This window comes from Eschrichtius robustus, chromosome 3 (assembly GCF_028021215.1).
Source record: "Eschrichtius robustus isolate mEscRob2 chromosome 3, mEscRob2.pri, whole genome shotgun sequence".
Classification (NCBI taxonomy): Eukaryota; Metazoa; Chordata; class Mammalia; order Artiodactyla; family Eschrichtiidae; genus Eschrichtius; species Eschrichtius robustus.
The window spans coordinates 7,280,529-7,307,208 of NC_090826.1; the positions used below are offsets into that span (position 1 = coordinate 7,280,529).

The window sequence follows — 26,680 nt, forward strand, 5'->3', positions numbered from 1 at the left end:
TGGCTGCACCGTTTTACATTCCCACCAACAGTGCACAAGGGTTCCAGTTTCTCCACATCCTCGCCAACATCTGTTCTTTTCTAGGTCTTTTTTTTTTTTTTTTTAATTTGTTTATGTATTTATTTATGGCTGTGTTGGGTCTTCGTTTCTGTGCGAGGGCTTTCTCTAGTTGTGGCAAGCGGGGGCCGCTCTTCATCGCGGTGCGCAGACCTCTCACTATTGTGGCCTCTCTTGTTGCGGAGCACAGGCTCCAGACGCGCAGGCTCAGTAATTGTGGCTCACAGGCCCAGTTGCTCCGCGGCATGTGGGATCTTCCCAGACCAGGGCTCGAACCCTTGTCCCCTGCATTGGCAGGCAGATTCTCAACCACTGCGCCACCAGGGAAGCCCTTCTAGGTCTTTTTAACCTCAACCTTTTATTGAGGGCTAAGACATCCCGAGTAGCTCCATACCTTCCTGCCTGCCCAGGCATATATGTGTAGGTATCTCTGGGGACACCGCTATTTGATTAAAATGAGCTTGCCTTTCATATTCTACCCTGCTCTTCTCACTGAATGCGTGTGGAAATGCCCCCAGGCTCCAGTGTGTTTCTACCTTGTTTTTTCACTGCTGTGTGATGAATGGTTCATGGTACAGATGCACCAGAGTTGTCCACCTGATGAGTCAGATATGATGGAAACACTTCATTTGGACTGGCAGAAAATGGCAGTGCCTCTGTAATAAACACATGTACAGATATCCTCAGTACAAGTGCTTTTATTCTTTTTTTTTTTTAATTTATTTATTTATTTTTGGCTGCATTGGGTCTTCATTGCTGCGCATGGGCTTTCTCTAATTGCGGTGAGCGGGGGCTACTCTTTGTTGCGGTGCGCGGGCTTCTCATTGCGGTGGCTTCTCTTGTTGCAGGGCACAGGCTCTAGGTGCGTGGGCTTCAGTAGTGGCAGCACGTGGGCTCAGTAGTTGTGGCTCGCGAGTGCAGGCTCAGTAGTTGTGGCGCACGGGCTCGGTAGTTGTGGTACATGGGCTCAGTAGTTGCGGTGTGCAGGCTTAGTTACTCCATGGCATGTGGGATCTTCCCAGACCAGGGCTCGAACCCGCGTCCCCTTCATTGGCAGGTGGATTCTTAACCACTGCGCCACGAGGGAAGTCCCCGGGTGCTTTTATTCTTGTGACCCAAGCCCCAGGAGTGGAATTGCTGGGTCAATCCCCAGTTAATTTCCCCAAAGCTGCAAGATTTCAGATTCCACCAGCCACGTGGGTGCACACTTCCTCCCCTGCCCGCCAGCAGTAGGCGCCATCTGTCTACTGACTGTGTAGTAATCTGGGGGGCACAAGGCGATAGATAGCTCGTTAGTACTTAATTTTTTTGTTTCCCTGTTTACTAGACAGATTGGGCGTCTTTTGGTACAAGTTTATCTGCCATTTGCATTTACTTTTTTCCTCTGAGTTGCCTCTTCAAGTCCTCTGACCATTTGACTAATGTGCAATAAAAGGACCAGAAGCAAATGTGACAAACTGTTGACAGCGGTTCATTTTAGGTGCTGAAAATATGTGTCTCTTTTGTACATGTTTGAATTACAAATTTTCAAAATGAAAAAAAGACCAATACCTAAATGAGAGTGTTTTAGGAAGATCGGTTGGGGTCAGAGAGGTGCTGTGGGCAGGGAGACCAATTTGGAGACTCTTGCAATAACTTTGCGGGTGATGATGACTTGAACTGTGAGAGTGGGGACAGATTTGGGCAATTATAGGGGAATTTATACCAACTGGTGATGACATAGGGAGCCAACAAGAGAAGAAACCCAGGAAGATGAGGGGTTTGAATCTGGGTGACCGACCAGGAGAACGAGGACAGAACTTGGCAGAGATGCAGAGGCTGGGAGGGGGCTGTGTTTGAGTCTGGAGAAGAGCTGAGTGGGAGTGAGGGGCAGGGTTGCCATAAGAGTGATGCCGTTCAATGATGTAGCTGCCATAAGGGTGATGTGTCAAGTTCAAGGAGAGATGCTCCCTGGAGCCACGAGAGCAAAGGAGCCCGTGGAAAGAGGGCCCCTCAAGAACATCTGTGTTTAAGGGGAGGAGGAAAAACTGGCGAAGGAGCTGGATGGGAGCCTTGCAGAACAGGGAGTACACCATCACGGAAACCAGTGTTTCAAGGTCAAGGTCATAGTCAGGGTTTTCAAATGTATTTGCGAGGCAGAGAAGATGCTTTTTATAGGCCGTTCAATTTATCGATTAGCAGGTCATAACTTGGAAGAGCACGTTCCCTAAAGTGGCTGGGGCCTGAAGTCAGCCTACTGGGTTCTGCAGCTTGAGTGCAGGGAGGGTGACCGAGGCCACAGGAAGTGAGGCTGGCTGCAGGAGAGTGCCCTGTCACTGGGCTCTGTGGCATTCTGGCTTGGTTTCAATGCTCTTCACCCGTGACTGTGGATTGAGCTGCCCTTGGGGGCCATGCTAGGCACCTGCCACTACAGGTGTCCAAGACGGGCTTGACAGGCTCAGGGTCCGCAGGGGAATCCACCAGAAGCCGCCTTCCTCTTGAGAACCTCAAGAACCTTGATCTACGCTGTTCAGTGTCTGTTCCCAGAGCAGCCCCGAGGGAACAGGGGAGACATGAGTCATTTCCTGGACAGCAACCTGTCCCAGCTTCTTAGCCATTTTGGGCTTGGCCTTTCATAAATTTATCTTCCTTTTGAAGTCCACCTCCATTTCCTGCCAGTTCTGTCTCCTGGTCGGGTCTGTGAAGCACCTGCAGTGAGAAACAGCATGTGAGCACGCCTGCGAGTATTCACGTCCTTCTTTTTCTTATTCCAAATGAAAAGAAGAGAGATTGGCCAGGAGGTCTAAGGAACGCATTAGCCAGGTAAATGGTGACATTCTATCTCTGCCAGTTTTCCTCTCCAGCATGACTCCTGGGAAAACAGCTCCTTGTCTGGACCACCTTGGCCATTGGCTTAAAGATGCAGATGGGGTGGGACCAGGGATGGCTGCCAAATGCCTTAGCTTTGTTCAGCGTTTGTTCCCGTAGCGTCAGGATAGAGGGACCCCCCTTTCATCACTTTCTGTGCCTCAGGGTTTTTTTCCTTATTTTCATATAAAATGAAGCATTTTTTATTGTGGTAGAATATACATAAAATTTACCACTTTAACCATTTTTGAGAGTAGAGTCCAGTGGCATTAAGTATATTGTTGTGCAACCGTCACCACCATCCATTTCCAGAACTTCTTCATCTTCCCAAAGTGAAACTCTGTCCCCATTAAATACTAACTCCCCATTCCCTTTCCCCATGGCACCCAGCCTTCCACTTTCTGTCTATGAATTTGACTACTCTCCGTGCCTCGTAGGAGTGGAATCACACAGTATTTGTCTTTTTGTGATTGGCTTATTTCACTTAGCCTCAGGGTGCATCCATGTTGCAGCGTGTGTCGCAATTACCTTCCTTTTTAAGGCTGAATGACAGTCCAGTGTGTGTGTCCACACTGCTTATCCATTCATCTGTCGGTGGACACTTGGGCTCCTTCCTCCTTTTGGCTATTGTGAATAACGCTGCTGTGAACACAGGTATACAAATATCTGTTCGGGACCCTGCTCCCAAATCTTTCGGTTCTATACCCAGAAGTGGAATTGCTGGATCATATGGGAATGGTAATTCTATGTTTAACTTTTTGAGGATTTGCCTTACTACCTGCCACAGCAGCTGCACCATTTTATAAAATGAAGCATTTTTATTGGGTGATCTTTAAGATATCTTTGTGCTTTAAAAGCAGGTTGTGGTTGTACGGTTCTGTGGTCAGTGGTTGGAAGATGACCTTTGGAGTTAAGATTTGCTCCCCAGAATGTCATGTGGCGGTAATAATTACAGCCACCACGTAACCCATTAATACATATGAAAGGCAAGGTGCCCAAAAATGCCTCACATGTCGTGAGGGCCGTGTAAGCATCCAGTATTGTCTGAGGACCTACTGTGTGCTGGGAACTTTTTGGCCTCTTTGAGTATATTCATTATCTTTGCAGAATAGGTATTTATTATCTTTCTCATTCGTTTTTTGTTTTTTTTTTTTGGCCATGCCTCGCGGCATGCGGGATCTTAGTTCCCCAGCCAGGGATCGAACCCCTGCCCCTGGCAGTGGAAGCCTGGAGTCTTAACTACTGGACCGCCAGGAAAGTCCCTCTCTCTCATTCTCGCAGGTGAAAAATCAGTGATGCTTTCTCATGATGTTGGTTTGAAGTGGTATTTCTTGGGCTGTTAACACACTTCAAATTTTCTGTTTACCTAAAAGAAATGTTCTAATTCTTTCTTGCTGGTTCTTAGCCTGCCTCCCCCAAAGCACAGCACTTTTTGTTAAGCCGTGCAAGGGTAGCTGCTCTGTGGAAGGAGGGGACGTCATCTCTCCGTTTCGGGTGCTTTCTGCTTCCATCCGGCAACCCGGCGGCGGAGCGGGGCGGGGTGTGGGATGAACTTTAGGAGCAGGCTTTCTGATCTGTCGCCTCCCCACCTGGCCCCAGTGCCTGAGTCCTGAAACCCCGTCATGACGTTCAAGGCCCTTGCCGTCCACACCGTGTTTCTCTCTCTCCCTCTCTCCAGTTACTGCTCAAATCTTCCAAATGGCATTCTCATCACTTGATTACCCTTCGGGTCCCAAAGACAGCTGCCCACCTCTGATGGGGGGCAGGGTTCTCTCACCAGGGGGTGGAGGGGTCTGCGTGCTTCTTCCCTCAGCTCATCTCTGTTACTGAAACCCCAGCCTTGGTCAGGACCCCTCAAAGGGGACTTCCCTGAGGGTCCCACCCTTCCTCCACCCTTCCTCCACCCTTCCTCCACCGCCACCTGTCTCAGCAGCCCCCCAGGTGGTGCATCCTGCTTCTACTGTAGCTCTTTGAAGACATCATCTCTCCTGTGAGGCTGTGGGCATCAGGCAGCTTGCTGGCCTCAGTCTCCGCACACGCCCCGCCCCCCCCCCCCCCAGGCTCTGCCTCGCAGGACAGGCCGTCGAATTTGCCCAACGGATCATTAGTGGTTAGAGAAGAGCAAGGCTATGTCGAGACTCTTTTTACTTTTTCCTAATGGTTTAAATTTTTCTTCACTGTGTGAGAAGAAAGACTACAAGGAGAAAGTCGGTCTGTGGGGGCTTCCCGAGCGGTCCAGTGGTTAAGACTTCGCATGTCCACTGCAGGGGGCACGGGTTCGATCCCTGGTCCGGGAACTAAAATCCCGCATGCCGCGAGGCATGGCCAAAAAAAAAAAGAGAGAGAAAGCCAGTTTATGGATATTCAAACATAAAATAACACTAAGGGGCTTCTTCCCTAGCTGGGCTCCTGGTGGGTAAAGCAGCAACGGTTGCCTTAGCCCACGTCCCCAAAGGGAGGCAGAGGTGTGGAGGGGGGCACACCAAGGATGGTCTGGCGTCTCAGTCCAGTGATTCTGGGCTCCTGTCTTCCCCCTCCAAGATCAAAGTCAACACCTGAAGGTCTGGAAGAAACTTCTCCATCAACTCAAGTGAGAGGTGGAGGGGGCCTTTCTGGTAGCTCCTGTCCAGTTGTCCTAGAAATGCCCCACTTCAGTTCCCAGCGCACCAGAGCCAGGTCTGAGACTCTAACCCCGGTATGACTCCCGCTGCTTGGCGCCCCCTAAAGAATAGCTCTATGCGTCTGGGGCGGGGGCGGCCGGGGCTGGCCCCCAGGTGCCTCTGAGACGGGCAGGGACTCGGCTGGGTGGGCCGGGGGACCTGATACTCAGGTGAGCCAGGCCTTCACCGCCCAAGGTACTGGTTTGATTTTTTTATGAAGGGAGCCCCTCAAGGTGACTGACCCAACCAGGGGAGCTGCCACTGCCGCTGTGGCCACTGTTGGTTCCCCTCCCCGTTCCAGAGCACAGCCCAGGCAGGTCCTCACACCCACAGGGGCCCAGGTTCTCACCCCGGAGCCGCTGGCCTGCCTGGCCAGGGAGGTCGTTGACTTGTTTTAACTTCAAGACCTTCCTGGTTTGGGGACAGGACACCCTCTCTGGGGGGACGGGGGAGCAGGGTGAGGCTGGAGGGTGGGCAGAGGTGCACCCCAACCTCCTGCCCTGCCCCAGCTCCCCCCCATCCCTGCCCACACCCCTGGCACCACGGGAGGCAGCTCCCACTCAGAGCCTCAGCCCCGCCCTCCTGATGGGGACGCTGGGCCAGCCGCGGCTCGGAGCCCAAGTTTGTTGAGGCTGCAGGGTCTCCACCCTCCTGCTTCCCATTCCCTTGCTTCCTTTCCACTTCTTTCTCTGTGTCTCTCTGTCTCTGTCTCTGCTTCTCTCTGCCTTTCTGTCTCTGTGTGTGGGTCTCTCTGTCTCTGTCTCTCTGTCTTTCTGTGTCATTGTCTTTCTCTGTATCTCTTTCTCTCTGTCTCTCTGTGTGTGTGTGTCTCTCTATATCTATGTCCCTCTGTATCTCTACCTCTGTCTCTGTCTCTCTCTGCTTCTGTGTCTCTGTCTCTCTGTGTCTCTGTCTCTCTGTGTCTCTGTCTTTCTCTGTCTCTGTCTTTCTCTGTCTCTGTCTCTCTTTCTGTCTCAGTCTCTCTCTCTGTCTCTGTCTCTCTGTCTTTCTGTGTCTTTATCTTTCTCTGTATCTCTGTATCTCTTTCTCTCTGTCTCTTTGTGTGTGTCTCTGTCTCTCTATATCCATGTCCCTCTGTATCTCTACCTCTGTCTCTCTCCGCTTCTCTGTCTCTGTCTCTCTATCTCTGTGTCTCTGTCTCTGTGTCTCTGTCTTTCTCTGTCTGTGTCTCTCTTTCTGTCTCAGTCTCTCTCTCTCTTTCTCTGTCTCTGTCTGTCTGTCTCTCTCTGTCTCTGTCTGTCTGTCTCTGTCTGTCCCCTGGGAGGCCAGTGAAGCCAGGGTGGACCCTTCTCACCGAGACCAGTGTGACTTCAGCAGGATGGGAAAACTGAGCAGTGTGCCCTGTGGGGTGGGGTGAGGGAATTCAAGAGGGTGAGACGGGTCCTGTTTGTCCGGGGTTTGGAACTGCTGCCACATTCCCCATCCAAGGTCAGCAGTCTGCCCCCCAGAAGGTGCCCCACCTTCCCAGTGAGGGAGCGGGGAAGAGAGGGAGGCTTGAAACTGGTGCCTGGAGGACCTTGAGGCTCAGGGGGTGGGGGGAAGGAAACCTCTTCCTGCCTGTGCCCCCACCTGGGGGAGACCTGGGGATGGGGCTGGGGTGTCACTCAGCTCTCCCCCTCCCCCGTTTCCACTGGAGCCTCCCCACGGTGTCTGCTCCTGGGTCTGGACACAGCCAAGGCCCTGGGCGCAGGGGGCGTCCTCTGTTCCCAGCAGGAGGTGTGAGACTGGCTGGGGGGGTCTCAGGTCTGCTGACCGGCGTCAGCTGGGGATCAGAGCCCAGGCTGTACCTGAAGCCCCCTCCCTGGGGACAGCCGGTGGCCACGGCCCGGGGGCAGTCCTGGCAGATGGCCCACCAGCCCCGGCTGGAGCCTGGTAGGCAGGCGCTTGATTCTTCGCTGGTGAGTTTCTGTTCATTTCATGACAAGTTGCTTGGGAACAAGACAGCTGGTCGTTGCTGGGAGGGGATGTGGGAAGGGGGAAGTGGTGAGTGCTGTCGTGAATCTGCCCCTGCATGCCGGCTGGGGTCCACACCTGCCAGGCTGGGCCCACCTGTTGTTCTGGAACGTGCCTTGGGCACTGAAAGGGCGCACTGCCTGCCCGTGACTGTTTGCCTCGCTGCCTCTGTGACTCCAGCCTTGCTTTGCTGGGCGTCCCTGAGTGGGGTGGAGGGAGAGTCCCTGGGTCTCGGGGAGGATGCAGCAGCAGCAGGAAGGGAACGGGTTACAAACCAGCCTCCCATTGGGCCTGCAGCCTCCCTTCTGGAGGGCTTTTAAAAACTGGCCGGTTACCTTGTAATTGTTCCCAGCAGTGAGGAGCGAGTCCAGTGTTTGTTTTGCCTTCTGTGTTCTCCTGGCCAGCGGTAACCAAGGGCCGCTTCCCCTTGGTGACGGCGGAGCTCGCTCAGGCCAGGGCTGATCCAGCCCGGGCGAGGGAGGCCTGGGGACCCGCAGGGCCCGGCCACTGGCAGGGAGACACCCTGCTCCCGGGGCACCAGTGAGCCGCCTGCACTCTGCTTCCTTCTCCCTGGCCTGAGGACCAAGGGCTTCCCTCCTGCGGTTCCCCACCGACGCTGCCTGGGCACTGGCCCGAAACATTCCAGAACTCCGATCCTCCGGTAGGTGTCTGGGAGACCGTGAGGCCACTTGCTGGCAGGCCATGTGGGGCTGGGTCGAGGGCAGGGCTGTGGACCTCAGCCGGGATGCTGCTTGGGCCCAGGGGTGACCTTCATTCTAGATTCTGGCAGAACCCAGGATCCTGAGCTAGTTTTGGGGGAGACTTTGCAGGGAAATGGAGACCTGCTGTGAAACAGCCCAGGTCGTGGAGGCCGGCCAGGGAGGGCTCTGTGGCCGAGAGGGACCGATCCTGGATGGCCGGGATTCTGGTCGGGTGGGGTTGTTTGAAGTGAAAGGAACGGCGTTGTAACAGGTGTGGCTGCAAGGAAGCGTGAGGCTCCTGGACGCTGCTGGACTGGCTTGGCTGGTCGGGAATCGAGGATATTTGGAGGAGCGGAGAGAGCTGAGGAGGGCTCAGAAGGAGCTTGGGGAGGGGGGAGGGGGCCCCGGAAGTGGTGTTGCCCCCACCTTGGTCTTCCCAGACCCCGAGTGACCGGGGGCTTCCAGAACGTCTGGGCCAGGGAACCACAGCCTGTTTTGTGCGCCCGACGGGGCCCTGACAGGCTCTGCCCGTGACTTCTGTTAAACTCGTTGGCTTCTAGATTTGGTTTGTTGGGAGTCAGAGACGTTTCAGGACTGGCTTCCTGAAGAGGGATGGACGGACCTCCATTTATCTTTCTTGCTGATGTGTTTCCTCCTGGCCTCTGCCTTGGGGAGGGCCCAAGCACGTCCCCCATCCACCTGGGCACACAGAGCACCTGTGTTAGGGCCGTCCGGAGGCAGTCTGCATCTCCAACAGGCTCCCAGGTGATGCCCCTGTTGCGGGCCCACGGGCTCCCCAGGGCGTGACCGGATGCAGGGCACGTGGGGTGACTGGCTCCCTCGCTCCCAAAAGGATCACTTCCCAAGGAGGGACTCGTACTGCTCCGCACGCAGGATCTCAGGCGCGTCTGCTTTTCCGTTTGGGGGCCTGGAGGGAGGGTGCTGTCAATCAAGAGCGAGGCTATCTGGGCGGGGGGGAGTGGGGGGAGGGGGGGGCGGGGGAGGGGCTGGGACACGGCGCAGGGGGAGGGGCCTAAGCGCCTCTGTCCGACTTTCACACGGATTCCTTCCACCAGCCCAGCTGTCGATACTGTTTAACCTCAGTGATTCATTGAAGTGTGTTTCAAGGGAAGGCGTTGTGTTACAGAAACGCGGGTCCCAGCGGCTTGTTTTGTTGGCAGGTCTTGCCGCCTCAGCAGAAAAGAGGCGCTTTTGATATGGGAACGGAAACTTGGGACAGCCTTAGAAGCACTCAGTGTGCTGGGCGGGAGGGGACCGTGGTCTTCCTGCAGTTCTGGGACCGCACTGCCAGGCTGCCCACCTGGGGGTGGGGAGGGCTCCCCACACCTGGGTCTGGGGTCTGTGCCCCCCACGGCTGTGACGAGGCTGGCCTTCCTTGACACTGAGGGGTGGGGGACACGCCCTCTGCTCCCCATGTCGCCTGTGAAGGTGATGCGCTGCTGTCGTGATTTTATGGAAAGTCCAGCTTGCAGAGGAAATACCTTTCTGAGCGCGGTCTGTATGGCGTCGCAGAGCAGCCCTGCCGAGGCGCGTGCACGACTCCTACTGGGTACCGGGGCCCTGGTCCAGCTCGAATGGCCCATCCTGGGCTTGCTTGGTTCCAAAGTGGGGCTGACAGGTTTGCCAGACAGGCAAGTGCCTCCGTCTGGCTTCTTCCTCCCTCTGCCCTGATTGTCACCCCGGACTAGCCCATTAAATGGATATTGGACCAATTTCCCTTTTTCCACTTCCCCTTTCTTCCTTTTGTGTTCTCAAATGTGATAAGTGGACCAGGCTCACCCCAGATCCAAGTTGCTTTCCCAATAAACTTCTCCAGATGTGTCTGTCCCGGCTGCCTGGCCCCAGAGAGCACAGAGGCATGGCACCCCACCGCCACGGCTGCCACCCCCATCACCCCCTTCCCGGAGCAGGCACAGCGGGGAATGAGGGGGAGGCATCGGGAGAGCTCTGCAGAGGCAGACAAAACCACTGCCAGCCTCGGGCTTCCCGTGGAGACCTCTGTGTCACCATTAGTGAGCCTGAGACGGCGAGAGGCAGACACAGAGCTAGGTCACGGACACCCCGAGGTGGCCGTTCTCTGGGAGATTGCTGAGTTTGCAGTGGGGAATGGGTGTCAGGATTTGCATGGCTACTTTCTACCGTTGGGGAGCTACTGGAGACGCCTTCTCAAGAAGCCCTCCCTCCCTCCCTCCCTTCCTTCTCCTCAGACCACTAAACTACAAATACATGGCCAGTGCTGGCTCTTTTATTAAGTACTAAGCTTTTCATGGGCTCCTCACTTAATCCTTAAAGCAAACCAGTAGGGTTGAACAGTCATCGTCCCCATTTCAATGGATGAGGAACCTGAGGCTCAGAGAGGTTGGAGTACTTGCCCAAGGTCGCCCAGCTTGTGGAGCTGAAGGTTAAGCCCAGGCAGCCCAACCCCAGACTGCAGTCTTCTCCATCTTCTCCTTGATCCACCGTGTTTCAGTTCCAAGAAGTCTTGGATCGGGGCCTCAGGGCTACTCAGATGAGGATCCCAAAGGGATGGACTGGGCCCTTGGGGTCATGATGGCACATCTACATTTTGCAGGTTCAAGAACTGGACTTCTTCCCCCAGTGTATCCAATATTGATACAGTTTAGAGATATCTACCAAACTCACAAGAGACTGATGTATAAACCTGAGGTGGGACACTCCGTGTACTGAAGATTTGCGTTTGCCTCTGAAAGGGGCAAATGGGAGGCACTGAACCGGAGCTCAGGGAAACAGGCAAGAGGCCCTCAGGATTTACGCCTCAAGTTTTGTAGCCCGATATCCCTGTTGCCACAGGAGTAGATGGAACAAGAGCTGGAGTTCTTGGTCCATGGATCAGGCCGCCATCTTCCCAGGCTCTGTGTCTGTGTCCTCACTCACCGCCACCTTTTAAGCTTAAGCAGTCCTTTGCTTAGGCAAGGTATGATCTCACCTATGGGATTATAGCTAGTTCGGGTTACATGCTGGATCCTACCACTTCCCAGGATTCCACCCCCTGGTCCAAGCTGCATCCTTGCATTGACTCCCTAGCTGATCTCCAGCTGTCAACAGCCTCTTCTCAACACAGCAGCTAAGAGGGATTCTGTTAGAAGGGAAGCACCGCGCCCTCTGCCTGCACAAAGCCCTCTGCCGGTTTCTTGTCACACTGAAGACAAAATCCAAAGTCCTTCTTTGTGGCCCTCAAGGCCTGGTGTGCCTGCCCTCTGCACACCTTGCACTGTCTCCTCAGTCTCTTCCTCTCTCTGCTCTGGCCATACCGCATCTCTGTTTTTCCCCTGCCATGCCACGCATGCTCAGACCTCAGGGCCTGTGCACGTCCTGTTCCCTCTGCCCAGAACACACTTCCCTTTGAATAGTCACATGCTTTTCTCCTCCCCTTCCCCCAGGTCTCTGTCCATGTATCACTGTATCAGAGAAACCTCCCCTCACCACCTTCTCCCATCCCTTGCTCTGTCCTCACTACTCTGCTTCATTTTTCTTTAACACTTATTACCTGGCCCTATGTTAGATATTCATTCAGTCAACGCTTGTTTCTTGAGCACCTGCTTTGTTCCAGGCAACATTCTAGGCATGGGGGCTCCCACCGTGAACACACAGATAAGAATCTCTGCCCTGAAGCTTGCATTGATTGTTCAAGTGATTGTTACGATGGCTGTATGTCTCCCCCACTAGACTGTAAGCTCCATGGGGGGCAATGATTTCTACCTATAGAGTATGTATGTGCATAAGGTATATAGTAGGTGCCTAATAAATATTTTTGGAATGAATTCCAGCCCTAAATCACCTTATTTGGACTTGGCTGTTTTCCAAACACTCATCAGCTGAACATTTACAGACCACCTCTCAGATTGGATCACTTCTGCAGGTGTCTATCTTGTAGGTTTTGTCAGTTTTTGCTGGTTTCCACCTGGGGAAGATGCTTTCTGGGAGCGTAGGTAGAACATTCTCCTACTTTCCCAGACACCGACCATCTGTGGCCCACAGTTTTGTATCATCCACTTTATTGAGGTCCTCGGGGACTAAGGAACAAAGAAAGGACCTCGGGAAGCCCGTGCTCCCCGACTGGGGTTTAGCAGGTGCTTGTGGGACGGGTAAGTAAACAACTCAGGTATTTATGAGCACCTACTGTATACACATAGGCCTTGAGCATGGCCCTTTGAGGCCCACTTTCTGTGTTTTCCACGAGCAAGTCTGGCCAGAAGGGGTCTGTGGGAGATGGTAGTACCTGGCATGAGAAGCTGGGGTCTCTCCAGGTCTTGAGCAACGATCCTCACGAGAACACAGAAACTCCACCCGTTAGAACAGGTTTGCATATGGCAGCAGGTCCGGTCACACTGTGCGTTAGCCTGGGGCCCGGCTGGCCTGAGCCAGAGCCCTGTGGTGTGGCGTCTTAGCTGGCAGACAGGCACCGACGGAGGGAGTGAGCAGGGGCTGAGTGGCTGGGATGGTTTCCTGATAACACACAGAGTGCGCCGCCTTTGCCAGTTTGGCCTCGGGGTGTTGACCTGCTCTGTGAAAAAGCTGGGACCTGGGAACCCTAGCGCTGCCTTGTACCCAGAGTCAGGTGTGTGTGGACGAGGGGTCCCCAGCGGCAGCTGTGCATGTGTTGGTCAGTCTCTGCCTGCACCACGTTTCGGGTGCAGACATGAGGATGCAGGCCCGCATTCCGGATTCCTCCAGAGAAACTCGATCTACAGGTGCTGTCTCAAGGCAGCGGGGTTGCCAAACCACAGCTCTGAGCTTTTTCTTTCGGAGGAAAGACAAGGGGGGTGGGGGGGGGGGCAGAGAACTCCGCTCTAGAAGGCTCCACGCTCCCCACATATGAATATCGTTAGCTGTGTACCCGTGCGTAACCCTGGCTGACGGGCCTGGCTCTGCCCGCCAGGTCTCTGCAAGCTCTGAGCTCCTCTCTGCTCTGCACCCCCTTCCACACTTGCCTCCTGCCGTGTGGATTTTGGAGAAGTGCGTGGTTTTCATCCATTTATGTTTTTTTTTATTTGTTGCGAAATTCACATAACAGTGACCGTTTTGAAGAGGACGGTTCTGTGGCATATAGGACATTCACGATGTCATGCGGCCACCACCTCCATCCAGTTCTAAAATGTTTTCATCCCCTGCAAGAGAGACCCTGACCCATTAGCCGTCACTCCCCATTCCCCCTTCCCTGGCAACCACCAATCTGCTTTCTGTCTCTATGGGTTTACATATTCTGGCTATTTCATAGAAGCGGGAGCGTCACTATGTGCCCTTTAATATCTGCCTTCTTTCACCAGCATAAAGGGCTGGAGGTTCATCCATGTTATGGCAGGTGTCAGTCCTTTATTCTTGTTTATGGCTGAATGATATTCCATTGAATATATATTCCACAATTGGTTTATCCAGTCGTGCATTGATCGACATTTGGATTCGTCCATTTATGGTTTTGTAACAACAATAAGACAACAGTAAGGAGATGTGAAAGAAAGGGAAGCCCATAAGCTCATCACTCTAAACAGAGAAACATCATGTTTCCACCTTCCTTTTCATCTCTTTTCCTGCATGTGCCTGTATAATTTTTTCTAGATTTTACTCTTAGGGCAGATACAGCTGTGTCCTTCCTTTTACTTAAGATAGCAAACCTTTTTCCGTGCCTCTCAAAGAGTGATCCTTTCAGCTAGCATCTTGGATGGCTGTGTCCATCTCCATAGATGTAGCTGGGGAGCCCCCTTCCTACCTCCTCGCATCACCCCCACGTGACCAGCTGGTGCCGTGGGAATCCAGCACCCGGACCCTTCCACTTGCCTGGAGGTTCAGGGTGAATTTATCCGCCACCTGTGGGCTTGCTGAGCCCCCTCCTCCCCGCCTTGTTGAGTTATCAGCCCCGGTGTTCAGGACTTTCCAGGTTGACAGGATTGGAGGAGGAAGACCAGCAACCTAAAAGAGGAAGTTCCTGCAGGCTACTGTGGCTTTAAAGGATATTTAAGTCCTTTTTTCACCAACCGGCCTGTGAGGCCCAGGGATTTAACTCTCCCTTGGCACCCTGTTGAGTTCCGTGAAATCCCACCCAGGATATGGTGATTAGGTTGCACTAGGAGACACACTGCCCCATTCCTTTTAGAATCCTGTCCAAGTTCATTGGCTGTGGTCCATTCAAGGTCCAGTTGACAAACCTTCAGCCCAACTAGTTGCGCAGAAACTCCTGAGCGCCTTCAGACCCCACGGTCAGTTCCAAGATCGGGAAGCCTTTTGGTAGGTTACTTTCACATTTGATTTTCTTCTTCGAAAAATGGACAGTGGGGTGGGGGGTTCTGAGGGCCCAAGATTTTGAGGGTGATGAGAGGAGAGGTGGCTGTGAAAATGAAAAGAAACACAGGACTTCCCTAGTGGTCCAGTGGTTGGGACCATGCTTCCGTTGCCGGGGACATGCGTTCAGTCCTTGGTCGGGGAACTAAGATCCCGCAAGCCACACGGCGTGGCCAAAAAAAAGAAAAGAAACGGCTCTAAGGCCAGCCTGTTAGGGAGAAATTCTTAACCTCCCACACACGACCATCTTTACGGTCAAACAACCCAGATGTCCTTCTATAAGGGAAAGTTACCAAAATTGTGATAATGGAATATTATGCAGCTACTAACGCATAAAATTGATGTAGGAGCTAATATATTATGGCTTGGAAAAAGTGTGTGTGGTGTGATCCTTTGCTATAAGTGGACGGTCCCTGTATCTGCACTTGATTGGGAGGGGGACACTTTTAATTTATACTGTATACATTTCTTTGAGATTTCTTATGAGCATGTACAACATTTGAAATATTTCAAATCAAGATAGAACAAGAAATTTTTTTAAATTGTGGTCATCAATCCAAGCCTGTCAGTTCTCACTTAATGTGGATTTGAGATTCCAAAATGTTGAGCTATAATTCCTTTAAACCAGCAGTGTCCTAATGCCCTGGAGGGCTCATTAGTATGCAGACGGCTGGACCCCACCCTCAGCGTCCCTGATTCAGGAGGTGAGGGCTGGGGCCCAAGCCTTTGCGTCTCTAACGGGTGATGCTGGTCTGCTGATCCGGGGACCCCACTTTGAGAACCACTCCTGTGAACCTGTTTGCAAGAGAGCATCCCTACGGCCTCTCCCCACTGTAGACGTTTTACGGGACTTCTGCCCCTGCTCTTGACCTAAAGGGTTTACGTTATTTAACGGGGTTTGAGAGGTTGTACAACCACAGGTGGCTGCGCTGGAGTGGTGGTCTTACACGAGGGGGCTGGGCTCCTTGGGCCACCCTGTGAGGCCTTAACTCGCACCTGTCTTGGTGTTCCCTGGCTGAGTGCTCTCTTGCACTTGGCATTCAAGATTCCATCCTTTTTTTTTTTTAATTAATTAATTTATTTATTTATTTATTTTTGGCTGTGTTGGGTCTTCGTTTCTGTGCGAGGGCTTTCCCCAGTTGCAGCGAGCGGGGGCCACTCTTCATCGCGGTGCGCGGGCCTCTCACTGTCGCGGCCTCTCCCGTTGCGGAGCACAGGCTCCAGACGCGCAGGCTCAGTAGTTGTGGCTCACGGGCCCAGTTGCTCTGCGGCATGTGGGATCTTCCCAGACCGGGGCACGAACCCGTGTCCCCTGCATTGGCAGGCGGATTCTTAACCACTGCGCCACCAGGGAAGCCCCATCCTTTTTTTAATCTCCTCATGTTAAAAGGAGGCAGGAGGGGGCAGGGAGCAGCATGTATTAAGCACCTACTGTGTACGCCCGATGCTGTGTTGAGTGCTTTAGCTACTCTGAATGCTGCCCTTGCCCCTCCTTTTACACCCCCGCGTGGTTTGAGAGCATCACCTGGGTCTGCCGGGTGGGATAAGGGGACCCGGGCCCCTCTACCTCTCTGTGAGCTGATTCCTCTCGTGGCCTTACGTCTCTCCCTGGCCTCCCTCCTGCTCATTCTTCCTGAAGGGATGTGGGGTGAGCCACATGACCACTCTCAGAGGTGACCTTTCCCAGTTGGCACATCCCGCTGAAAGAGGCCAGAGTGTCACCTGCTCCCACTCAGGCCTCCGGGCCCTAAAGCCTGGGCGTGGCCAGACTTTGTTCCAGGGACCCCTGATGGAGGCCAGCGGCCGGTGGAGTGAGCGGGTGAGCGAGCATCCTGCGGGAGGCCAGGGCCTCCAGAGAGGACCCTTGTTTCCCTGTGGAGCCTTCTCCAGGCGCCCACCTCGGGGAAGGTGAGCCCCACTTTTCTCGGGACTGGAGTGAGCTCACTGGGGCCACCAGGCCACCCGGGGATTGTAGGCTTCTGCCACCAGCCAGGTGGGGTGAGGAAGCACCTGCGTCCCCGAGCCTTTCCCCTTGGGCACCCATGGGCTCTCCCTCGGAGGTGGCCATGGCACTGTCCTCCGTGCTGCCTTCCTGCCCCCTTTCCACGGGGTCCCCCAGCTCCTGCGTGGACCAGGCAGGCCCAGTGTGATGGACCACCCAGCCTGAGCAAGGTTGGGGGTCACCATCTGGACTTCGTTCCCACTGCCGCCCGAAGGCACATCTGCTGCTGTCTCAGAAAACTTTCAGGAAGGTCGCTGTGTGTCATTGTCACTCAGCTCCCTCCAAAGAGCAGAGCTTCTCATCTGAACAAAGCACAGGCCGTTGCCGTTATAACCTTGACTCGGCTGCAGCCGTGACTTTTTTTTTTTTTAATTTTTAGTCTCTGAATGAATGTTGATGCTATTTCCCAGGGACAAGGCTCAACTGATTCGAGCCCTTTCTGAAAGTGCCATGAGTAATCTGGGTCCTTCCGTAGGTGTTTACGGCAGGTGCATTTTTTGGTCTTTTGAAGTCAGAGGCTAGAGCTCCGGCCCGTGTGGGATTTTCTCTCCAGAATCACTCGTCAGAACTTTCCAGAAAGGTCCAGTACTTTTGGTTGATTCTAGGGGCAGACACTGACTTTTACTTCCCTGCTTGAGCAAGAAGACAGCTTTCCTGGGTCTTCCCGGGCCTCCCTCCTCAAGGGATGGGGTAGGGCTAGGGTAACCACATGGCTCTTGTCCTCTGGTTGGTGGCACCGTGGCCGGGGCTCCGTGGCCAGGCTGCACGGAGCACGCCCACCCTGGGCGCTCCCACCACCGAAATGTGTTCTGGAGCCCCGGCTGATGAAGCACAGAACCCTAATATGCAGGCTGCAGAAGTTGCACCCTGATCTAATAACCGATCGCTCAGGCCTGCTTCTCTTGCAAAACCCTGGGCTGCAACCAGCGACGTGTGAGGTGGGGAGGCAGAGGGAGGGAGCTTATTTGATCTGCAGGTGAAAGGAGGCTTTATAAATAGGTCACCTTGTTCCACATCCTGAATTTTATTCTTTCCCCATCTTGGGTCGAAACAATGGTTTTACTGTTCTGGGGTCAGTCAGACGCACTGAGGGGGAACTGAGCCGAAAGGGGGTGAGTGTACGTCTGCCGCTCCTCAGTGGCCGCCTCTGTGTGTCCCCTGCCCCCCACCCCTGTTCCATCCATTTGTCACCGGTCACCTTGGACGTGTCTCCAACAGAGGGTATTGCTCGTTCAACAAACCTTTTTTTTTTTTTTTTTTTTTAACAACAAAACAAAAGGATAATTTTTAGTAGTTCCAGGGCCAATTGATCCGAACGTGCTTTTTTGGAAGGCGGAACTGCGGAGCTGTGGCTTTAATTGAGGGGACAGCGTCAAGTTACGGGCAGGTGCTGAGTGAGCTGTCCCAGCTGAGCCAAGGTTGACATTCTTGCCCCCTCCAGCCTCTGCTCCCCCCGCCCCACCCCTGCCGAGGTCCTCCGTCCTCACCTCCCCTCCTGGCCTTGCAGGGGCACAGAACCACATACAGCTGCCAGGGCTGGGTTTCCCGTCTGAGCACGGAGCAGTTCTTCTCTTGCTTGGGGCCCACGGAGACAGATAGCTACCCCATTTTTGCTGGGAAAATTAAAATTCGTGTTGTGGAAACAGTGTAATTGGAAGTCTTAGGAGAACTCGTTATAGAAATACTGTCCCCTTTGGGGATGGCCCCAGAGCTGTAGCTGGGAATTCTTGTCCCTTTATTTTAAATGCCCTACTGTCTCCATGTGTATCTTCCTGGGTAAATTAAACATTTATCCTGTGCTTGCTTTATAAGAAGTGACACACGTGGAGAGCCTGTAGGAACAATTGCTCTGGGGACAACTTGTGCTTGTGACTGTAGTGCGTTCAATCAGTATTTTGCAGCCTTTTATTCTTTTTTCTTTGCTTAAACATTATTTTCATTGCAAAAGGGAATACATGCATTAAAAATTTTTTTTTCATTTCAAAAAGTCCTTAAAGTGAACGCATCTTTCCTCCCGCCCCACCCTCCAGGACTAACCGTTGTGGAAGGTTTGGTGTTTATCCTTCTAAACCTTTCTCTATGCCTACAGACAAACGCGCACAGATAGCATCTTTTAAAAATTCTGTTCTTACACAGACATGGGATCGTGCTCTGCATGGTGTTCTCTGATTTGCTTTTTAAAATCTAACAGCGTGGTGTTACATTTTGTGTAACAAAATGTGTTACATTTTTTGTGTTACATTTAAATCAGCACATCTGAGGGGCTACCTCCCTGTCTCCAAGGCTGCTGGAGTTCGTGGTGCAGTGAGCGTTTTTGCCCACATGCCCCTGGGCAGGGCTGTAGGGTTTTGTAGACGAGACCCCTGGAAAGCTGGTCGGTGGGTGTTTGCGGCGTATTTTACACCTGGGTGGGGACTGCCACGTGGCACCTGCGCGCCGAGAAGCATGTCCCAGTTGGGGTCTGTCTGGGATACATGCCCACACCTGTACACAAATGGCCTTTTCCCAACATCCTTTCCAGTTCCCCTTAACCTTTGTTAACCCTGTGCATCCCATAAGGCTCACTGGTCCCCCGTCACCCATAGAACTCTGCCAGCATCACTTTTCTCTGTGACTTGCATAGTGAAAGCCGTGGGTGTATCCAACAGGCGTTCTCCACCACGTGTGCCCAGGAGACACGGATATGAGCATACCCTTCCCTCCCCCTTCAGAGAGAATCACTGCCTTAGGTCATTAAAGGCTGGGTGCCCTTCACCCAGCCAACTGTTCAGACCCGCAAACAGTGCGCTTCGGGGGTGTTTCTTACTCCTCCCCACCCTCTGGGGTTCACTCTCCAATCCTGGGCTTCCTTCCCTGCACGTCTACTAATTCTGGATCTGGTTATCCCTCCCTCCAAGGGCACAGAGAGACCACCCGGAGGAGCCCAAGAAACTAGAGGGAAGGTGGTTTGTGAGGCTTTGGTCTTCCTTCCTGTGGAGAGCTGTGGTCCCCAGCAAACCCTCTCTGAAGCAGGGCTTTGGAGTAGGAGCACGGGTCCCCGGACCCTGAGCAGAAGCACTTAACTGGCTGCCGGTGGCAGCAGCGGAAGGAGGTTCATCTGCTTAGAATTCCGTTATGGACGGGTGGCTCTGGTGGATTCTTGGGGACACTGCATAGAAGGCTTTTGCCCGTTAGAGGGTCCAAGTGGCATCCCTTTTCACAGTGAACCATGAACTGACCTCTGACCCAGTGAGGATGATGTGTGTGGCGTTGGGGGAGAAGGGGGTTCTCAGTAGGCGGAAAGTGTCCAACCAAGTCAAGCCATAGGGCTTCGCAGACGTCCCTCCCCCTCTGTCCCAGAGCTTTTGATCTCATTCACTCTATTGAAAGTAAATGCAAAATCCGAGAAGCCTTGCCAAGCTTCTAGGGGGGGTGTGTGTGTGTGTGTTTGTGTGTGTGTGTGTGTGTGTGTTACTCATTTGTACACACGTATTCTTGGTTCTGGTTGAGATACTCATGCTGCTGTATTTGACGAGGGTAACGACCCGCCCACCAAGCACGAGAGCCCCCTGTCCCGCCGGAGCCCGGGGCATGCGGGGTCTCTTCTCACCCCTTTCTGGGTATGGCATCGGTCTTTGGGAAGCACCAGGCGCTGGAACCTTGTTTGCAGCAACCTGTCCCTGCAGCCTCAGGGACTGAGGACAGTGAGAACAGTGTCTTATTGGGGCGATCAGAGGTTGGGGGGCAGGACCTTGTTGTCTGAGGGTTGGCTTGAGGCAGCCGCGAGGAGGAACGGGCGGATGTGATCTTAGGAACACGTAGCTAATGTGCAATGCTTTCTGGGAAAGAGCACTGCCATCAAGGCACTGAAGGGGAGTGGGGACCGCTGGCCATGGCGCTGCCTGGACCTCCTCGCCTCCATCCTGCTCCTTAGCCCTGATGCCACCACAGCTGCTGGAGCTCTGAGTGTGTGTGTGTGTGTGTGTATGTGTGTCTGCGTGTGACTGGCGGGGAGTGGTGGCAGCAACAAGGCCACCTCTGTCCCCCACTTCTCTCTTCCAGCCCCGCAGGGCAATACACGGCCACCCCCTCCGCCCCCTCTGTGGCTTTGCTTCTCCCCGGTGGGGATGAGGGCTGGGTCCTCCCACCTCCTGGGGACTCACCAAGGACCTGCTGAGCCAGCCCAGGCCCTGACACTCCTGTAGCAACTCTAGGCCCTGCAAAGCCTGGACATCTGCATTTGTGTCTCAGACGCAGGAAAGGGGGCTGGTCGCGGAGCTGGGGCCTGTACTGCTTCTCCCACTTCCTACCTGAAGTTTGGTGCCCACCGGGGACTCCCGCCTTGGCCCGGCATTAACAGGATCTGCACAGGCCAAAACAGCATCTCCATCACTCGGCACCTTTGGGTGATGTAACCCACTTCTCCTCCCCCCTGCCCCCCGACCCCCGACCTTCATGTCCAGGTATTTTAGCGAGAGTGTCAGCAGTTTTGCTTGGGTTTAGAACAGAGATCAGTAAGCTATGGCCCCTGGGCCAAATCCGGTCCCACTGTCTGTTTTTATAAATAAAGTTTTATTGGAACATAGCTATGCCCATTCACTTACATATTGTCTAGAAAGCCTAGAATATTTACCATCTGGCCCTTATTTGCTGGCCCCGGCTTAGAAGGGACCTTAAACTTGATCTGCTCTAGCTCAGCATTCCAAGCACTTGGGCCTGGCCCAAAGACAGCGTCCATCTGTAGGACCAGGTATGGTGACCAGGAAGATGGCTAGCAGTGATCTTCGTTCAGTGTACGGAGCATGGTCTAAAAATAAAAACAAAAAAGTGAAAATGCCAGTTTTCCAGGTCCTCTCGGGAACATTGTCTCAGCTGAGTCTTAGGTAAGCCTGGGACACCCATCTTACAGAGGAGCAAACTGAGGCTCAGAAAAGCTCAGGACGAATCCTAGGCAGAGAAGGCCGAGGATCGGAAGCTGGGGGGCGCAGGGCTGTTGGAGGAATGATGCAGAGTCAGGTGGTGAGGTTGGGGCGGAGCCTGGAGGGGAGCGCCCTGCCAGGCTACGGTCCCCAGAAAGAGGGCTAGTGGATCTCTGTGGCCACATTTGGAAGGAGACGGAAAGCGGAGGGCAGCTGGATGGCTTTAGTGGCCTTGCGTGGCAAGGAGGTGGCTGTGTGTGGACAGCAGGAGGTGTTGGCCTGGACACAGGGTGGGGTTGGGCAGGTGACAGGTGAGTCAAGAGTGGCCCTAGGGTTGCCACAGTGATTGACCACCTAGGAGGTGACTCAGATGGCAGGATGGCCCAGGAACAGCAGAAGGGGTGGCTCACGTCCCTGGCTAGGCCCCAGGGTGCCCTCGTGCGGGAGTGGTCCCGAGATGCTGCAGGCATCTTTGCCTGCCCTCTCCGCCCCCTCTCCCCAGCCTCTTCCTCCCAGGGGCCCCCCTCTGCTCAAGGTCACATGGTCCAGGGGCCAGAAGGGCTCCCCGCCTTGGATGGTTCCCAACATGGGGGACCAGGAGGGTAGGAGCTTAACACAAGGGCCATGTAAGTAAACCTGCTTGGCAACCAGGAGGTAGAATCTCAGAAAGGGAAGAAGCTGGTGGAGCTCACCTGGACAGACAGCCAACAAGTCACTGTGAGGTTACGTTGTCTTTTCTGACCCCGTGTTCTGAGGCCGGACTGACCTTGCTGCCACGAGATTCCTTTTCACCTCCGTCTTGTGCTTTCCTACTGCAGTGATCCCTGTGTAGGGCCCTTAGTCTGGCTCAGGGGTTGGCCGATACCTGCTGGTCTGTTCTTGTAAATAAAGTTTTGTTGGAACTCAGCCAGGCTCACTTATTTATGCATTGTCTGTGGCTGATCTCGTGCTACAGGCAGAGTTGAGTAGTTGCACAGAGACTGTTGGGCCCACAAAGCCTAAAACATCTACTAGCTAGCCCTTGACAGAGAGAGTTTACTGCCTGGTCCAGCTGAAGTAGGAGTTATATGTGTGCACAGGCCCAGATTTACTGGCCCATGAGCCCCTCTCTCCCTCTCTTCCCTGCTCGTCCGCCACCCCTTCGACCCTCCACCCCCCCAACCTCTGACTTGTCCCCAACCTCCTTGTTGTGGTCTTTCTCCGTTCCCACCCATTTCTCTCCAAGTATTTTAAATTTATTTATTTATTTATTTTTGGCTGTGTTGGGTCTTCGTTTCTGTGCGAGGGCTCTCTCTAGTTGCGGCGAGTGGGGGCCACTCTTCATCGAGGTTCGCGGGCCTCTCACTATCGCGGCCTCTCTTGTTGCGGAGCACAGGCTCCAGACACGCAGGCTCAGTAGTTGTGGCTCACGGGCCTAGTTGCTCCGCGGCATGTGGGATCTTCCTGGACCAGGGCTTGAACCTGTGTCCCCTGCATTGGCAGGCAGATTCTCAACCACTGCGCCACCAGGGAAGCCCTCCAAGTATTTTAAATTAACGTGTTGGCAGGACTTTTCCCCACCACCTTCCCTTCGCTCACAGCCCACCTGCCCCGGGTCTCCTCTCCCCCGACCCCCAGCCTCCCCGTCACTTTTCCCACCTGTTCCCATGGGTCGTGGGTGGAGTGGGATCTTCAGTGCCATGAGATTCTGGGAGAGAGGTCCTTCCTGCCGTGAGGCCAGAGCCAGCCGACAGGACGGCGACAGACTGCTTCACTCCAGGGAGCGGTAAAATGAACTCTCTTCAGATATTAATTCCCTCCTTGTCCTCCCAGAGAGCTGACCTGTGTCCCCACGGGGTCCTGCACAGAGAGGTTGCTGGGCACCAGCCAGAGTGGGTATCCAGACAGAGATGGGTGTGGGTGCTTCTGACTTTGAGATCTGCCTTGGACCAGCTTTCCCCCAGCTCAGAAAGATGCTGTTGGGGAGGTGTGGAAGAGGGGGGTCAGGGAAGGCCAAGCAGCCAGTCTCTGCAGTTACCAGGACCGCGTTGCCACACCAAAACCCAGGCTCTCCGCATCCTGGTAATCAGGCCCCAGAGCCATGGATGCCCGCTCAGCAGGGCCCTGGGGGGAGTCCTGGAGGTTTCGATGGCTCTTGAGAGTTGATGGGACTGAAAGCTTGAAATTGGGAGTGTCCTGGGAGTTCTAGGTCATGAGGTCATCATATCCACAGAACTTTCCAGAACCAGGGTGGTCTCCCGGCCGCCGAGGGACCCCTCAGCTCTGTACAGCTTTGCAAACATTTGACACGAGGGGTCCCAGCCCCTCTCTGAAGCAGTGCCCATGAGGGAGCCTCTTGTTCCACACCACAGAGGGGAGGGCAAGAAGGGTGACCCGCCCACTGAGGTAAGGCGGCCCGGGCCAAGGGCTCCCACTCGGGTGTCTGCCGAGAGCCAGTCTCCAGGGGCCCTGGCCACCCTGAGGACGGTGTCTCACGGGGTCTCTTCCCAGCTGAGAGGAAGGCGTCTCCAGGGCAGCCAGAGACCAGACCTGCGTCCGGCCCTGTGCAGGTCCCGCCCCTCCTCCTGGCCCAGCTGGTGCCTGGGCGCCTGACAGGGAGGCCAGTGGTCCCCGGTTCCCAGATCTCCTGCAGCCGGTGCCTGCCCTCGTCCCCCGGCAGGCGCTCTGTCTGCTGCCGCAGTGGGACAGCGACACGCCCGCTGCAGCCCCTACACTGGGCTCCTTTGTTTTCTCCTTGTCCCAGGCACCATCGTGCTCCTTGGAACAAGTGACCCTGTGATGCTTCTCCAGCAGCCAGGCACCGATGGCCTCTCGCCCAGCTCCTCTGTGTCCCCGTTTGGTTGTGTTTATGTAGCCAGGAGCCTGCCTGCTCCCTTGTCTGGTCAGTCCTGGGAGCCCATCCCCCCCAAACCAGGCAGCCAAGAGTCCCTTCTGCGGGCCGGGGGCGGGGGTGGGGTTCTGATGGCGGGAACCACCTTCTCTCTTGAGTGAGGCTCGGGAAACCCAAGTAGCTCGTGATTTTCCCTTCTCCAAGGCGGACACCGGGGACAGGCGTGGCAGGGATGGCCAGAGTCCTGTCCATCGCACATTTCAGCCCCTCCTCCTGGGGCTGCTGGCACAGAGGACGACGGACGGATGCACTGAGATCTCTCCTCCAACCCAAGGCTCCGATTTCCCTTAAAGGAGCCAAGGGATGGTGTAGCCAGGGCGGGAGTGAGGCATCTTGGAGTGGGACTTCCTCCCCAGATGGGCTGTGGGGACCTGAGGAGCCAACCATTAGCTGCAAGTTGAAGAGTGTGGGCGGGAAGGGGTGGCCGTCTACGAGTTGGTCCAGAGCTACCGGGGGTGAGAGCCTCTGTGCCCACCCGACTCGGGGCCAGCTGGGGGGTTGCTGCGGCCTCAGGGACCGCTGATCAGGGGCTTTATGCGCACTGGGGTTCCCTTCCCTAGTGGGAACCGGTGGTACGTCTTCGGAGGCGGCTGTGCCGGAAGAGAGAGGGACTGAGAGGTGGCATCTCAAACAGCTTCTGCTGCCACTCGGGGATTCACCTTCCTTCCAAACAGCAGGCGCAGGGGGTAAACTTCCCCTTCGACCAGGAGAGATGCCCACTGCGCTGGGCTGATGTCGGCATCGGGCCAGCTTGGCCTTCTGCCCTGAGAAACCGTGATGAGGTATTTGGTGAGCCTCGGGCTGGGCACCCGACACAGTTACGAGCAGTGCCCGTCCCAAGTCCGCCTGTCCACGCAGACCGTCAGGTGGACGGCCTCCCTCCTTTATGCCAACCTAGCCGCGGGGACAGAAGGGAATTTCACTCTGTGCCGAGGCTCTGGCCTGCCCGGAATCCGGTGTGATAGGAGCCCGGAAGGCAGACTGCTGGGGCGTGCCGGCGTGATACGAACCGAGTTAACTTCTCCCCTTCTCTCCGCACCTCCTGCTCACTTGGCCTCCTGTTTCTCCTTCCATCCACTAGGCAGTACCAGATGCTCCACGCCGGGCAGAGGCCGCCTAGCGAACTCCCTTAGGAGTGCCGTCCAGGCCTGATTGGAAAACTGGAGAGGAGGCCCCGTGATTGATGAGTTTGCCTTGGGCGTTGGTGACCAGGTGAAACGGGAGGCCGACATGGGTCAGAAGGTCACTGGAGGTATCAAGACGGTGGACATGAGGGACCCCACGTACCGGCCCTTGAAGCAGGAGCTCCAGGGTCTGGACTACTGCAAGCCCACCCGCCTGGACCTGCTGCTGGACATGCCCCCTGTGTCCTACGACGTCCAGCTGCTCCACTCCTGGAACAACAATGACCGCTCGCTCAACGTCTTTGTGAAGGAGGACGACAAGCTGATCTTTCACCGGCATCCGGTGGCCCAGAGCACGGACGCCATCAGGGGCAAAGTCGGGTACACGCGGGGGCTGCACGTGTGGCAGATCACGTGGGCCATGAGGCAGCGCGGCACCCACGCCGTGGTGGGGGTGGCGACGGCAGATGCCCCCCTGCACTCCGTGGGGTACACGACACTCGTGGGGAATAACCACGAGTCCTGGGGCTGGGACTTGGGGCGCAACCGGCTCTACCATGACGGCAAAAACCAGCCGAGCAAAACGTACCCAGCCTTTCTGGAGCCGGACGAGACGTTCATTGTCCCTGACTCCTTCCTGGTGGCCCTGGATATGGACGACGGGACCCTGAGCTTCATTGTGGATGGACAGTACATGGGAGTAGCTTTTCGGGGACTCAAGGGCAAAAAACTTTATCCCGTAGTGAGTGCCGTCTGGGGCCACTGTGAGATCCGCATGCGCTACTTGAATGGACTTGACCGTAAGTGTCCTCTGCTCTGTCCGAGGTGGCAGTGTCCCTGGACTCCCTGTGTCCCCTTTGGTCCTCGCTGGGCCCAGCTAGAAGTTTACAGTTTTTGCAATGTAAATGTCTTTAAGTAGACATCCCAGCATTCAGATCCTCAGAGGTGACTCTTGCCTACCTCTGGTTAAGTGAGGATTTCTAGCCAGAGTCTGCAGATTACATGGCAGCATCTTGTGGACGAATGGATGGATGGATGGGTGGATACGTGGGTGGGTGGATGGATGGATGGACGGATAGGTGGGTGGATAGGTGGATAGATGGATGGATGAGTGGATGGATGACTAAAGGAGTGAATGGATGGGTGGATGGATGGATAGAAGGATGGATGGATGGATGGATGGATGGATGGATGGATGGATGGATGGAT

The 26,680-nt window shown here is 54.7% G+C and overlaps 1 protein-coding gene across 3 annotated transcripts in view; it reads left to right on the forward strand.

The window, feature by feature from the left end:
• The window catches only part of SPSB1 (splA/ryanodine receptor domain and SOCS box containing 1), a 68,901-nt gene that overhangs the window by 33,036 nt on the left and 9,185 nt on the right, over positions 1-26,680 (forward strand). The window contains exons 2-3 of one of the 3 annotated variants that reach the window (XM_068538831.1): positions 24,201-24,338; positions 25,429-26,271. In XM_068538831.1, coding sequence (XP_068394932.1) covers positions 25,578-26,271 — 694 coding nt within the window. In that variant the 5' untranslated portion in view covers positions 24,201-24,338; positions 25,429-25,577. Of the gene's footprint in view, positions 1-24,200; positions 24,339-25,428; positions 26,272-26,680 lie in introns of those variants that run through there. The other 2 variants (XM_068538830.1, XM_068538828.1) reach the window with 2 other exon arrangements.